Source organism: Rhineura floridana, chromosome 12 (genome assembly GCF_030035675.1).
Source record: "Rhineura floridana isolate rRhiFlo1 chromosome 12, rRhiFlo1.hap2, whole genome shotgun sequence".
NCBI classification, from domain to species: Eukaryota; Metazoa; Chordata; class Lepidosauria; order Squamata; family Rhineuridae; genus Rhineura; species Rhineura floridana.
In genome coordinates, this window is record NC_084491.1 from 44,909,997 (window position 1) to 44,924,185 (window position 14,189).

Genomic DNA, 14,189 nt, shown 5'->3' on the forward strand with positions numbered 1-14,189 from the left:
TTGACAGGAAGAGCCCCACCCTGAAAAGGTGACAGCTAGAAGGAGCACAGCTAGAAATGCAGCTTTGGGGGCCATGATGATCTGGGATTCTGCAAGGAGGCATGAAAATGACAAGTTAGCAGTATCACCCCAGTGCACATGGATTTCATTCAGACTCGGCTGCACATGGACACCATGCATGTTCCTTCCACACTATAAGATGTAATCCATCTGTTTTATTATTCCTCTTTTCAAATTAAAAAATCAGGAACTGATTAAACTAAACTGCTTTTTCTGCTCAGGTTACAGTGCCAGATTTTAATCACTTTTACCTTATTCCTTAAGGCATTCTGTTCATCCACTACCGATGCTGGAATTGTGCCACCTGTGTCCAATCTGTTTGCTGGGCACTTCCCTTCTTGTGGTTGGCTCCTGAGGATGCCCTGCTGCTCCCTCTATATATGCCGGGCAGGATTCAGTGCCTTGCGCACAGCTGCAGAACCAGCCAGCCTGGCCCTCCCTCCATGTAAACACAACGTGGAAGTTGAAAGACATTTATGAAGAGGTGACATCTGCATCTGTTGGGAGCAGTGGGCAGAGGGCCTACTTTGCCGGCCCCCAACCCACGCATACACCACTTACATCCCCCCTCCTCAATGGGAGGCAAACAGAGACCGTTGCCTTTGCTGCGGACAGTAATGGGCTCCAGCTCCCTGGGTTAGTTTGATCCTTGTTAAGTCCACACGCGCAACTGTTATCGCATGACGAGGACAGAGTAGAGCAGTGGCCATGGTGAGCAAAGATGGCTGAAAATATGCCCAGTCCATTTCATTTCTGGCCAAAAGCTGCTTGTACCTCGGTACCCTTCAGACTGCTGACTACCAGCCAGAAGCCTTGATGTGCTGGTCAGAGTGTGTATGATGAAGTCAAAACATTAAACGTATATATATATGTTCTTTAAGTTCTCAGTTTAAATTACTTCCATATTAACATTGTTTCATATTCTATTTTAGCAGTTCCATAACATCATCCGTCTTTGTATTTTTCAATAAACCATTTATAGTTTTGAGATTGTGCTTTTTCTGTCTTGCTTTGCTCCCTGATCCACCAGGCTGCTGATGCAGACTGAACCAGGATTGAAAGTATCCAGTGAAGGTTGATGCAGGCCAGAATTTGGCATGGTGTGCGTGGACCCTCATTGGATCCCCTGATTAACCCCCAGATCAAGTTGGTCTTGATCTACCTGGCTCCCTGTATTTGGAGTGAAGCAGGAATCTCGTCTGGCCTTTGCCTCCCCAGCCCCAAATATTCCGTCTCCTCCAACTATGAGCCGAGCGCAGTGGGAAGCATCAAGGTGCCATTAGTCCAAACTAATTAGTTCAAGGAAGGGAAAAATTCACAGACAATGAACCCTGGGAAGGCTAACTGTATTCAAGGTAACACCACCCTGGCCAAGTGAGTTTTGATACACAGAAATATAACGGAGCTTCAGTGGAATTGCTTCTTTGTGTAGCTCTGCTTTATTCCAATCTTTCATGGCCTTGTTTTGTATAGCCCCATTCCTCCCTCTGGGCTGGAAAAGGCTTTGGAGGAGCAAACCAGCTGTTTCCAATGGAGGAGGGTCCCTCCTGCACCATGCTGCAAGGAGCAGGACCTCTAGCAGTTTTGGATCAGTAAACTGCTAAGAGTTTTCTGCTCAAATATGGTGCAGTATATACATTAACTAAATAACAGCTACTCTGAGCAGGATGTGCAGAGTCACTGCAGGTTAATGGGATGCTGAGAGCCAATTCTGACCCCATCTTCCCACAGCCACCATGGTATGCATCTCTGCAATACTGGGAAAGCCAGACATAAAGGGTTGCATCCACTGAGTAGACCCACTGAAACTAATGATCGTATGGGTGTCGTCCACTAACCTGTGTGCCTACTCTGAGTAGGAGTACCATGGGACACAACCCATGGCCCGCATGTGGAGCCTCAGAGAGCCTCAGAGCTGACCTGCCCGCTCTGACCCTTGGCTCTGGCCACATTTGTGCTCCTGGGCTGCCAGAGAGGCTGGGCCCCTCAAGACACCTGCGTGGGTGCCGTCTCCATCTTACACCAATGAAGAGGCTGAAGGGGGGAAAGTGAGCCAGCCCTTGCAGGGGTTGCCCTGGTCCCAAAAAAGGGGAGAGAGAGAGATGCTTTGAAGGAAAGCAGCCCAGTGTCTGCCAACTCCCCCTTTCCTATGTTTGTAGAGAGTTTGGGAGTGCTCCCCAATCCCTGGCCATTTTGAAAACACACACACACACAGCCCTCCATGATCACAGAACTATTCCCAGCAAAACCTCTGTGTGTGAATCATTGAAAGAGGTCAGAGTCTGCATAGCCAGCAAAGGCCAGCTAGTGGCCAGGGGAAGTTCCATGCGGTCATTGCCCCCAACCTGGTATCAAAGGTCAACCCAGGAAGGCCCCAATTCTTCCCAAAGGAAGAGTAAGGCCTCATGTGGCAGCACTCCTCCTCCTCCCATCTCTAGCCCACCTTGGCTCTCTGTGGCTTCCTGGGTAGAAAATGCATTCCCCTGGGGCCAGGGGTGTGTGTGATCATTTTCTCCTCCCTGAATATGACCTCTGACCTTTTCCAATGTGGTTTCAATCTAGTTCCCTGCATGGTCCTGCTCCTTTCCGTAAAGCAGCCTTCTCCAACCCAGTGCCTTCCAGATGTTTAGGACTTTATCCAGCCTCAGGCTGATGGGAGTTGCATCTGGAAGGCACCCGGCTGGGGAAGCCTGAACTGAAAACTGAAACACCTCAAAGCAAACCTGCCACAGCTCCCAGTTAAGAACATAAGAACATAAGAAGAGCCTGCTGGATCAGGCCAGTGGCCCATCTAGTCCAGCATCCTGTTCTCACAGTGGCCAACCAGGTGCCTGGGGGAAGCCCGCAAGCAGGACCCGAGTGCAAGAACACTCTCCCCTCCTGGGGCTTCCGGCAACTGGTTTTCAGAAGCATGCTGCCTCTGACTAGGGTGGCAGAGCACAGCCATCACGGCTAGTAGCCATTGATAGCCCTGTCCTCCATGAATTTGTCTAATCTTCTTTTAAAGCTGTCCAAGCTGGTGGCTATTACTGCATCTTGTGGGAGCAAATTCCATAGTTTAACTATGCGCTGAGTAAAGAAGTACTTCCTTTTGTCTGTCCTGAATCTTCCAACATTCAGCTTCTTTGAATGTCCACGAGTTCTAGTATTATGAGAGAGGGAGAAGAACTTTTCTCTATCCACTTTCTCAATGCCATGCATAATTTTATACACTTCTATCATGTCTCCTCTGACCCGCCTTTTCTCTAAACTAAAAAGCCCCAAATGCTGCAACCTTTCCTCGTAAGGGAGTCGCTCCATCCCCTTGATCATTCTGGTTGCCCTCTTCTGAACCTTTTCCAACTCTAGAATTTTGCATGGGTGGGCTCTTAAAGTTGCCACCCCTCCCCTCACTCCGGCTTTGGAACCTGACCTTGCCACCTTCTCCTTCTCCTGGTCACTTTCCAGCTTCCTAAACAATGTAATTAGCAATCAAGATAAGCTTTGCAGGAGATCAAAGCTATGTGCCTTGCAAGGCTCATTAAAATATCACGTGATGCTAGATCAAAGCATTGCTCTCATCTCCTGGCAAATTGGTTCAGAGAAACTTTGCTAAAATGGAGCTGTTAACACTTCATGTCTAAAGGTGGAGTGGCAGACCTTGTAAGAATTTAGCCTTTTCTACTAGCAAGCCAAAATTCTGATTTACAGAGTGTAGTCTTAAGCCTGTTGTTCAGCCTCACTGGGTAGTACCTGAATGATTTTGCATGTGGTGGAAACGTAGGGATATTTTAATATTTGTGTCCATCCCTCCTTTTGATCATATCTGCCCTGGTTTTCTAAGTCCTGAACTGGATCCACACCATCTCTTCCATGATGCTGCTTCTTCACTCATCAAACCCACTTTCGTCTCTGGGAGAGAGCTCTTTGTGGGATTCAGGGGCAGCACTTTCGTCTCTGCCCACAAAGAAAAGCATCTATTTCCTGGGCCACAGTCCCCTACCTACCACCCAGCCTCTCCCTCTCTAAGCCCCATGTAAGGTTTGTTGTGAACCGCCCAGAGAGCTTCGGCTATGGGGCGGTATAGAAATTTAATAAATAAATAAATAAATAAATATAAATTCTCCCACCCGACATGAACTTTCCTTTCCGCTCAGAGACCCCACATTGTGTCAGATGTAGCTGTTGTTGCAGAAGCCTTTTCCCCAAGCAGCTAAAATGCTTGTGAACATTCCTTGGCATCACAACAACTCAACCAATAGTGCCAGAGGCAGGCAACAGGCCTATTTGTGAAGCAGGTTTAAAAAAAACCCTGCAAATTTGTATTTTTTTGTGAGAAGAGTCTCTCTACTGGGCCTCAGCTTTGTCCCATCTATTCAGCCTAGGGTACCCCCATTTCCATTCTTCAAAACAGTTTCAATACTGGGATCAGATTCTCCCGTCCCCACTGCCCTCTGAGGCAGCCCAGGCATGAGGCTGCCTCTCTCAATCAAAGAGACGGAGTCGCATGCATGCATTGCCGAGTTGCTTGTTTATTTCAGCAGAGTGTGCGTGTGTGTGCGCGCATGGGCGCTTGTGCACACTGCAGTGCATGGGCACTGCCAGCAGCAATGGACAGACAGTAAGAGAAAGGTGCCCAGCATTGTCCCAACAGGCAGGCCTCCTCCTGCATGGCCCTGGGGCTCCCATCCCCATTTATTCGAGGCTGTGGCATCTGGGATCCTGCTGGGAGACTTATTTTGGGACTTGTTTCTCATTCGTATCCTGGGAAGGTCAGGAGGACATTGTGCAAGGTTTCAAGCACAAGGCATGCTGGAGCTGTGGTGTCAGAAATAAAAGGCGCCTTTTACCATTATGGGCTACATAAAGAGGAAAGGGGCCCCTTTAGTTTCCACTCTCCTTGACGGTGTTGAAGAAGGAAGTGAACCTGTCCCTCACGTCCTTCTCCAGGAAGCTCATGTGATCTTCTACCTCGCCAGCATAGGGCTCCAACTTCTGCCTCATCTCCTCCACCTTCTGCACCAGGAGCTTGTTGAAGTTCTCCCCGTAGGGCCCCACGGTCTGGCGGAACTCTTCGATCTGCTGGTCGATCTTCCCACTCAGGCCTTCCACGAAGGGAGTCAGAGACTCACGCAGGCCAGCCGTGTCCTCCTGCAGCTTCTCCCTCAGTTCCTGGGCAAGAGGGCTCAGCTTCAGCCGCAGCTCCTCGGTCCCCTCCAGGAGCCTGGCCCGCAGTTCCTCGGCGCTCTTCTTCATCTGGAAGGACAGCACCTCCAGCTGGCGGTCCAGCTGGGCTTGGACATCCTGGGTGTAGGGAGACAGGCTACTCTGCAGATCGGCCATGGTCTGGTCCACCTTGGCCTTCAGGTCATCAGCATAGGGAGTCAGCTGCCCTTTGATGTCCTCCACCTTCTGGTTGACCTGCTGCTGCAGCTCGTCGGCGTAGGGGGACAGGGAGGCCCGGAGGCTGCCAATGTTCTCCTGCACCTTGGCCTGCAGCTCTTGGGCCAGGGGCTCCAGCTGCTTGCGCAGCTCTGCAGCGTTTCTGTTCACCTGGGCGTGCAGCTCCTCGGCATAAGGGGCCAGCCTGGCCTGCAGCTCCTGGATGTTCTTGTTGATCTGCTGGTGGACCTCGTCGGCATGTGGGACGATCCGGGCGCGGAGCTGCTGCACCTCCTGGCGGATTTGCTCCTTCAGTTTCTCGGAGTCGGCTGCCAGCCGGGCGTGCACGTTGGTGGCGAAGGGAATCAGCTGCTCCTTCAGTTCGTCAGCGTAGGTGTGGACGGCCTGGAGGTTATCCCGGAGGAGGGCGCTGTGGAAGAGGACACGCTGGTGAGCGAGGAGCAGAGAGAAAGGACTCCCTGGCTCCCAAAACGCTCGAACCAGGGAGCCCTCGGAGTGACACTGTTTTCTCTGTGGTGCCGACCCAGGGTGCACCACTGACTCTCCACCTCTGCTGCTGGGCCACGCAGCCAAGACTCGTGGCGCTTCCCAGTGGGGCTTTCCCCTGCGTCTGTGATCCCAGCCCCCTGCATGGCTTGTTCCCAGGCAGGCCTGTCCCCTTCTAGCCGGCTCAGGGAGAACAGCAGCAATGCATTTTGTCAGGGATTGCACCCCACAGCAGGGATAGGGAAGCTGAGGCCAAATGTGGCCCTCCAGCCCTCTCCATGACTCCACCTGGCCCTCGGGACTCTACCCAGGCCACACCCCTCACTGGCACCCTCCTCTAGTGATACGTGGCTGGCAGGTGTCCTTGAACTGTGAGAATGCCTCTCAATTGCCTGGATGGAGCACAGAGAGGACAGTTACACACCCGCTTTTTGCACCACCACCCGTCTGTATGAGGCCCCCAGAAAGTTCCTTTCTTCAGCCCCGGGGACTGTGCCCTACGCCAGAGGTGGGCAACGTGCAGCACAAGGCCTGCATGCAGCATCTAATCTTATTTCATGTGGGCTAAAAATGGAAGGGGGCACAGAGAGAGAGAGGGATGCCTGCCCACCCCCAGCAGGCACCCCCAGAGAATGCCAGTGCCAGCCCTACCTTACCTACTGACCATTGTGTGTCTGTGAGTGTGTTCATTTATGTAGGCATTACATAGAATTCTGAGGTACTTCAAAGGTCATCTAGTCCAGCCCCTCACCAATGCAGGAAACTCACAACTACTTGAGCATCCCTGATAAGCAGCCATCCACCCTCTCTCCCTAAAAACAATGATTTTTGCAGACTGCTTTCAATTTAGAAACAGTTTCCAAACAGCTATAAAGAACATCAAAGTACACTAAAACAAGAAAACCATAACATAGCAGCTAAAAATCTGCTTTTTTCAGGGGCTGCACCGCACACCAGGGTCTCCTGTTTTAATGGCTGCGTTGTTTTAATTGGATTATTTTATCGCAAATGTTAATTATGGATATTTATATTTTAATGTTCTAATTGGGTTGTTTTATTGTATATTTTAATTATGGCTGCTTATATTTTAATGTGTAACTGGTTTTTATCCTTTGTCAACTCCCTAGAAGCCTCTTGTGGCAGTAAGTAGTATATAAAATAATAATAATGATAATAATTGGAAGCAGAATAAAAACCTCACGTGGCAAAAGAGCAGAATCAAGCGATTTAACATAAAATAACTTGGAACCCAACTAAAATGGCTTCCCTGCCAGGCAGGTCCTTTCCCTTCCTACAAACTGCCTTCTGCTTTCACAAGCACATGGAGAAGCTCAGACAAGGGAGGAGGGGTGCAGGTTTCTCTAAGCAGAACAGCCTTCTCTTTCCAGCCTGGAGGCAATCAAGAGCCCACCCTCCACCGCTCTGCAGGCCCCTGCAGAAGAAGCATCGACTCACTTCAGCTGCTTGGTGATCTCTGACTGCTGGAGCTGGTCCACTGTCTCCTGGGCATTGCTGCCCAGTTGGGTGAAGTAGTTCCAGACCACGTCCGCCACCTGGTCAGCGTTGATATTGGCCTGGGCCCCTGCAAGAACAGAAAGGAGGCAAGTGGGTGCCACTGTGTATGGCCCGGATCAGCGCCTGCCCCACTCCACCTCTGGGGGGCCAGCTTCTGCACATCCACAGCTGAGCTCCCATCACTTCTGGAGACATTGGGGACCTGTGTCCTCGAAGCCTGTGGTGGCCACAGCTCTCGTGCCCAAACAGTTGAGCTCCCTCAGCCAGACTGCTGCCAGGTTTAATGTATGTAGCCAGCCGGGCACAGGAGGGCCAGCTATAGGCTTCTGGTGAATATGCCAACCCAGCAACACTCAGATCTGCCCCTTCTCCCTCTCATCCCAAGCACAAGGAACCCAGTTTTTCTATCTTCCTCCCGCTGTGAAATCCAATTCTCCCAGTTTTGTGCCTCTCCTTCCTGATTCATGGAGTTTTCCTAAACAATGTTATTGCCATTTGAGACAGCTGAGCAAAGCACTTTTGTAAAGAATTAATCTGTGGTGCATGACTCACAAGACTTTAGCTTGTTTGTAAGTCAAGATTCATTCGCTAAACTTGAGTTGTGAGGCAAACATCCCTCGTAAATCCTTAGATCATAGCTATGTAGCACCTCTGCATATTTCTGAATTAATTTCTGGCCAGCTCCTCTGCCAGCAAACAGCAGGAGACGGTCATTTAGAATTTTCAAAGCTAGAAGAATATTTAGATTTACTGTTCAGCTCTAAAATGCACCAATTCAATATCTAGAAATATGGTCTTCTGGGTTACCTGTGATGGCCAAGAGGCTGAGAACCAAGGCAACTGCCTTCGGAGTCATCATTCGTGTCTGGGGGGTTGTGGAAGTAGTTTCAGAAATCTGATCTGCCAAAGAGAAGAGGCGGGAGGGTCAAAACTGATTTAGTGGGTGTCCCAGAAATGTCAGCCCGGCTGCAGCATCCCCTCCCCCCTGCCTTCTCACATATAGCTCTCTGCATCCTTTCTATATCAATTAAAGCAGTCTTTGCCAACCTGGTGCCCTCCAGATGTTGTTGGACGACAACTCCCATCAGCCCCAGCCCACTCAGGCCATGCTGGAAAAGACAATAGGGCTTTGCTGCCTGAAGCTGATGGGAGGTGTAGTCCAGCAACATCTGGAGGGCACCAGGTTGGCAAAGGCTGAATAAGGCACTTAAGTTAGCATAAGACCATCAGAAGAGCCTGCTGGATCAGGCCAAAGGGGGCCCATCTAGTCCAGCCTGCTGCTCACACGTGGGCAAGGAGACATCCCAGTGGGAAGCCTGCAAGCAGGACCTGAGCACAAGAGCGACTCTCCCCTCCTGCGGTTTCCAGAAACTGGTATTCGGAAGCACGCTGCCTCCAGCTGTGAGTGGCGTCAGAGTAGAGCCATCCTGGCTAGCAGCCACTGATAGCCTTGTCATCCATACATGTAATCCTCTTTTGGAGCCATCCAAGCTGGTGGCCGTGAGTGCCTCCTGTGGGAGCAAATTCCCGAGTGTTTGTGCTGCTGCGTGAAGAAAAGGTCAGCCCTGAATCTGAGCTGCAGGAAAGCGCAAAGGCGAGGCAGGGACCAAACAGTAGCCCCCTCCAGGAAAACATAAAAGGTCAGGCCGGAGGACAATTGGCTAGGTGCTGCCTGCTCTGGTTACCGTTAGAGGCTGGGAGAGGGACGAGGGGGCAGAAATAATGCCCCCCTTCAAGGTCCGCGGAGAGCAAAGGAGCTCCCCCACACCTTCCTTCCAAGCCGCAAAGGGCCAGAGGTCCTGACTGACCCAACATCTGCGGCCTGCAGAGTCATGGAGGAGCCGTGCCCAAGCCAGCCCCCCCCCTTGCAGCCAGCTCAGCTCACCTCCTCTTCTCCCCTCAGGGCTGCTCGCCTCTTGCTCAGCCTGCTTTGCCCACCTGTATTTATACCCCGAGCGCAGGCTTCCTTGCAGCTTCCACGCAGGCTGGTGACACATCCTCAAGCAGTTGGACTTTAGCAAGAGCACAACGTGGAGGCCTGGATGGCAACAAGACGCCTTCCTTATCTGCTGGGCAAGGAGAGGGCGCAGCAGCAGCAGCAGGAGCAGGGGATCTCTCCCCACACACACCCCACAGCCGCCTCTGCCAGGAAGGCAAGCCAGCACTTATTTTGGGAGGGGGCGAGGTTGAGCATATACAAATGAATGCTTGAGGACTACTCATTGCATCGGTGTGTACAGTGAAGGGGCCTGGAATGGAATGGCCAGGAGAGTTTGGCTGTAAACCAGGGGTGAACACAGCTTGCCCTCAGCCGAGTGTGGCTTGAAGATCCAAGACGCCGGGACGTTGCTGGTCCCCCAGCCAAGCACGCTTCCAGCCGGGCTCAGGGGTGGGCATTCTGCCCCTTCCGGATCGCTATAGCACTCCTGGGTGGGATGCAGCTCTACCGGGCAGGAGCCACGTTTGCCACAGTCCCTGTGAATTAACCTGCCAGTGAAGAGGGTGACGCCCACCCTGGCCACAACCCAGAACTGGTTTTCAGTGACAGGGCACAACTCTGAGACAAGAGCAAGAAAACAGTCTCTGGGCATGTACAGAATGCATTCATTTCTCTCTCTCCACCCTCCTCACTTCCATAACCATTTCCTGGTCCACACATACTGAGTTAGCAGTAGGGCTTGTGAGTCAGGGAGCACCTCATCCGGCACCCTCTTTTCAGGATTCATCCCTTGCCCTGGCCAGTCCCCCCACCAGAGTGTCTTCTTCCTCTCCGCCTGCTCCCAGATCCTGGAAGAGGAATGGGCTATGCGTCTGCCTGAAGACAGCAGCCACGGATCCCAGCCACAGGGCCAATGGCGCTGCCAGGAGTCTCCAGTCGTCTGGCTCCTGCAAGGTGAAACTCAAAGAAGGTGGCAGTGCCACTTGGCAATTAAAGCCTGGCCCAGACAGGTTCTTCTCATGCACACTCAGGAGGGAGGCGACGTGTGTCCCTCCCCCGTACCTGCTTGTGGCAGAGGTATTTGGGGGGCTCGCCCCCCAAAGAGGAAGCACAACAGCGGGGGTTCCGCAGCACCTCCGTCCTTTGGCCACCCAAGGATCACCCTATGTGCATCAGTTTTCAGAGGTGAAGAAAAAGCTTTGTTTAGCTTCCAAGGATGCTCATCTTCCAACATTTTACCTCTTGGACTTCATGATGCTTTTGAAAACGAAAGAGCAGGTTCCTCACAGAGGAATAAAGAGCAGACAAGAGGCAGCCCCCACATGCATGAAATCTGGTGATGCCATTCTTGTAGAGTTTTTACTAAACTGTTATTAGTCATTTCACAGATGTCAATAACATGTTGAAATATGTAGGGAAGACCCCTTTGTTCATTGAGATACCACTGATTTGCCACTTTTATTTCCTGGTGTTGAACAAATCTAGCTATCTTACAACAAAAAAGTATTTATTTTATTTAGCATATTTCTCACCCATCCTTCACTAAAGGTCCCAACAACATAACAAACAATAAAATACATTGAACATAAAACAATTAAGACAACAACCAAACAATACAATTATATGCAGAAAGTAAAGAATCGCTGCCCACACCCAAAAACCAGGGGGGAAAGATACGCTTTTGTGCGTTTTCTGAAAGTCCCCAATTTTACGGCCAGTTGTACATCAAGGGGGCAAGGAGTTCCCAAATTTGGAAGCCACCACAGAAAAGGCCTTCTGTCCCATTTAACAACAAAATGGTTTATCACTAGAGTAAGAAAAGGAGTGTCTGACTAACTAGAACTCTTCTTCAGGCTGGGTGTTAAAGTTTATTGCAGACATAATGCCTTAATGCGTTTGATAAGAATTGCTACGCTGAACAGTTTTACTTTTTCTTGGTTGTGTTTGGTCATATACAGGATTAGGGTTGCTTGGTCATATATAGATGATATATAAATCATATATATGTTTATATGATTACTTTTTAGACATATACATACATCTATTTTTAAAGTTTTCAGGCTTAATTTTGAGACTTATTCATTCTTCCCTCTCCTTTCTTTGTAGAGGTGTTTTCAGTTTGGTTTTACTAGATACATTCTAATTTTGGGGGGGGGAATACATAAAGTAATTTAACTATTTTATTTCATATTCATCCAGTATAAGAGTCTGAGAATGTATTATACTTTACTATCCCATTTGGTATGTATGCATTAGTATATTTACAATGCTCTTGAGGAGGGACTGTTCCAAAATGTGCCAGGCCTGAAATAAATTTTATTTCAAGGAGCACCAGGATTACATGTATACCCATGTGCACGCACACCTGTGTATGCCAGTAGTTACTTTGATCTCTCTCCAGACCTGTTGTGGTCCCCACCTCCACTCCCCACCTGCTGCTACCCCACTTTTTTTCTTTGGTCTGTAAGCCCCAGCATGAAGCAAAAATGCTGCGCGCACACCACCAGCCAGCATCAAAAGAGAGGGGTGCCAGTCTGAACACCACACTCTCCAACAGTGACATCGCCACCCAGCTTCTGATGACAGCAGCGCTTGGGCAGGGCGTGGGAGGTCCTGGAGCCAGTCACCTTCCATCTCACCAGGCCCCCAGAGCTTTGGGTTTAGATTCCTGCCTGAGTGGCTGATGACGAGGTGTGGTGCTGCAACCCTTGGCCATTTCCTGGTTTAGTGACGGAAGGGCCAAAGTCTCTCCCCTTGCCAGGATACAGACAAATCTGTATTAGCTGGACCGAGCACTCCCTTCTCTCTCCCCCCCCCATTACCAAAGAGAATCATTAGAGCACAATCCCTGTTGGAGATGGGAGGCAGAGCTCAGCCTTGGAGCCTGATTTTGCTGCCATTGCTCACCTCTGCAATATGTGAAGCAAATACTACATTGCATTGTGCCTCTGAGCTTATGCAAGGTGCCTTTCCCTCCCCACCAAGTGAAAACAGCCAACCCACCATCTGCCCGGATGGGGCTTTCAGGCTCCCAGGCATCTTTCTTGGTTTAGAAAGAAACCAATTTATGGAGCTGCTCCCTGCTGCTCTGTCTGGAATGTGTTATCTTGGGATCACAGTCCAAGGTGAGGTGGATTTGATGTACAGGATGGAGGGGCAGAGCTCAGCCAGGGATGGCAATGGCCAGGAGAGTCCAAAGATGAGCTCTTTCATCTCTTAAGGCTGCTGTGTTGTGTAACACAAGGTAGTTCAAACTTCGCAGATGCCCATTTTAACAAACAGCTGTCCCTCATTGCAGGACATACTTGACTCACCATTTGGAAGGGAGTACCCAGTTCAGCTCCTGGCAGTGAGCTCATACTTCGGGCCCATCAGCCTGCGTAATTTAGACCACAGCCAGGTGCGAGTGGAGAACTGCCTGCTGGACAATCAGGCGGCTCTGACAGGCAAGGCAAGCCACAGGCTCCAGCAGAAAACAATAAACCCAAAGTGAGATTCATCCATTTAACCAGGAAGAGAATTGGCGAAGTTGACCAGCTTGGGCAGGTCTCCAGGAGGCCAGGCAGGACGATGGGTCCGCCTGAGGAGGTTTGGGACAGAGGACAGCCAGGCGCAGGGATTCCATGTATGCTGGTTTGTTAGGGTTGTATCCATCTAAGTTCTACACAGAGTAGGCCCACTGAAATCAATGAACCCAAGTTAGTCATGTCCATTAACTTCAAAGGGTCTACTCTGAGTAGGAGTAGCACTGGACACAACCCTCAATTCGTTGCAGCAGCAGCAGCAGCAGCAGCAGCAAGAGAGTCCAAAGGCATCTTAAAAGAGAAAAGAAATGTATTATGGCCTAAGCTTTTCTGTGTGCATTCTGCATAGGGCAGACGGGACAGCCCCAGTGAGAAAGAATAAATGCATCCAAATACGACAGCATACATGAGAACCTCTTGCATCTCGCCCTACCAGGCCACTCTGTTATTGGACGTAGGGCGGCCATCCTCAAAGAAAGGACCTTTTCAAAGGGAAACGGCTGAATGACAACACAATACATTAAATACTGTTCATGGGAGTCTCTCCCATTATGGCCCAGCTATATTTCATTTTGGGAACCAGTGTGGTGTAGTGGTTAGAGCATCGGACTGGGGCCTGGGAGACCTGGGTTCAAATCCCCACTTGGCCATGAAGCTCACTGGGTGACTTTGGGCCAGTCACTGTCTCTCAGCCTAACCTACCTCACAGGGTTGTTGTGAGGATAAAATCAGGAGGGGGAGAACCATGTTTGTATGCCCCCTTGAGCTCCTTGGAGGAAAGGTGGGATATAAATGTAATAATAAATAAATAAATACAAAGAAAGGATAGTAAGCAACATGGGGGGCGGGGAGGGCAGCAGAGACAGGCACACAACCTTCGTGAGAGAGAGAGAGAGACATCTCATTGTCTGGAGAGGTCACTTCCTGGTTCACCCTGAGAAGCTATTTTTCCATGTCCTCAGATATACCCACCTTTAATGGAGACATTTTATTTATTTATTTATTTATTTATTTATTTCGATTTCTATACCCCCCACAGCCAAAAGGCTCTCAGGGCGGTGCACAACATAGAGTAAAATACAATAAAATTACAAAGGTCAGTAAAAAGCATACATATTAAACAGTAAAAGAAAGAATTCAGCACTGCTGGGACTGAGCAGAAGTGTGTCCCTATCACCCACCACCCTAAAAAACAAAATGGATGGGAAAAACCCAAAGTGAGCCGGTCCCATGAACACAGAACGCTGACTGATCAGGGTGGTGGTAGAAAACCTGGGGAGGGG

The 14,189-nt window shown here is 50.0% G+C and overlaps 1 protein-coding gene across 1 annotated transcript; it reads right to left on the bottom strand.

The window, feature by feature from the left end:
• Positions 1-4,584: 4,584 nt before the first annotated feature.
• On the bottom strand, positions 4,585-12,420 carry APOA4 (apolipoprotein A4). Its single transcript, XM_061592536.1, has 4 exons — positions 12,386-12,420; positions 8,251-8,343; positions 7,384-7,510; positions 4,585-5,851 (listed from the first exon to the last, which is right to left on the bottom strand). The coding sequence occupies exons 2-4, from the start codon at positions 8,300-8,302 to the stop codon at positions 4,924-4,926; spliced, it is 1,107 nt and encodes a 368-aa protein (XP_061448520.1). The 5' UTR covers positions 8,303-8,343; positions 12,386-12,420; the 3' UTR covers positions 4,585-4,923.
• Positions 12,421-14,189: the final 1,769 nt, after the last annotated feature.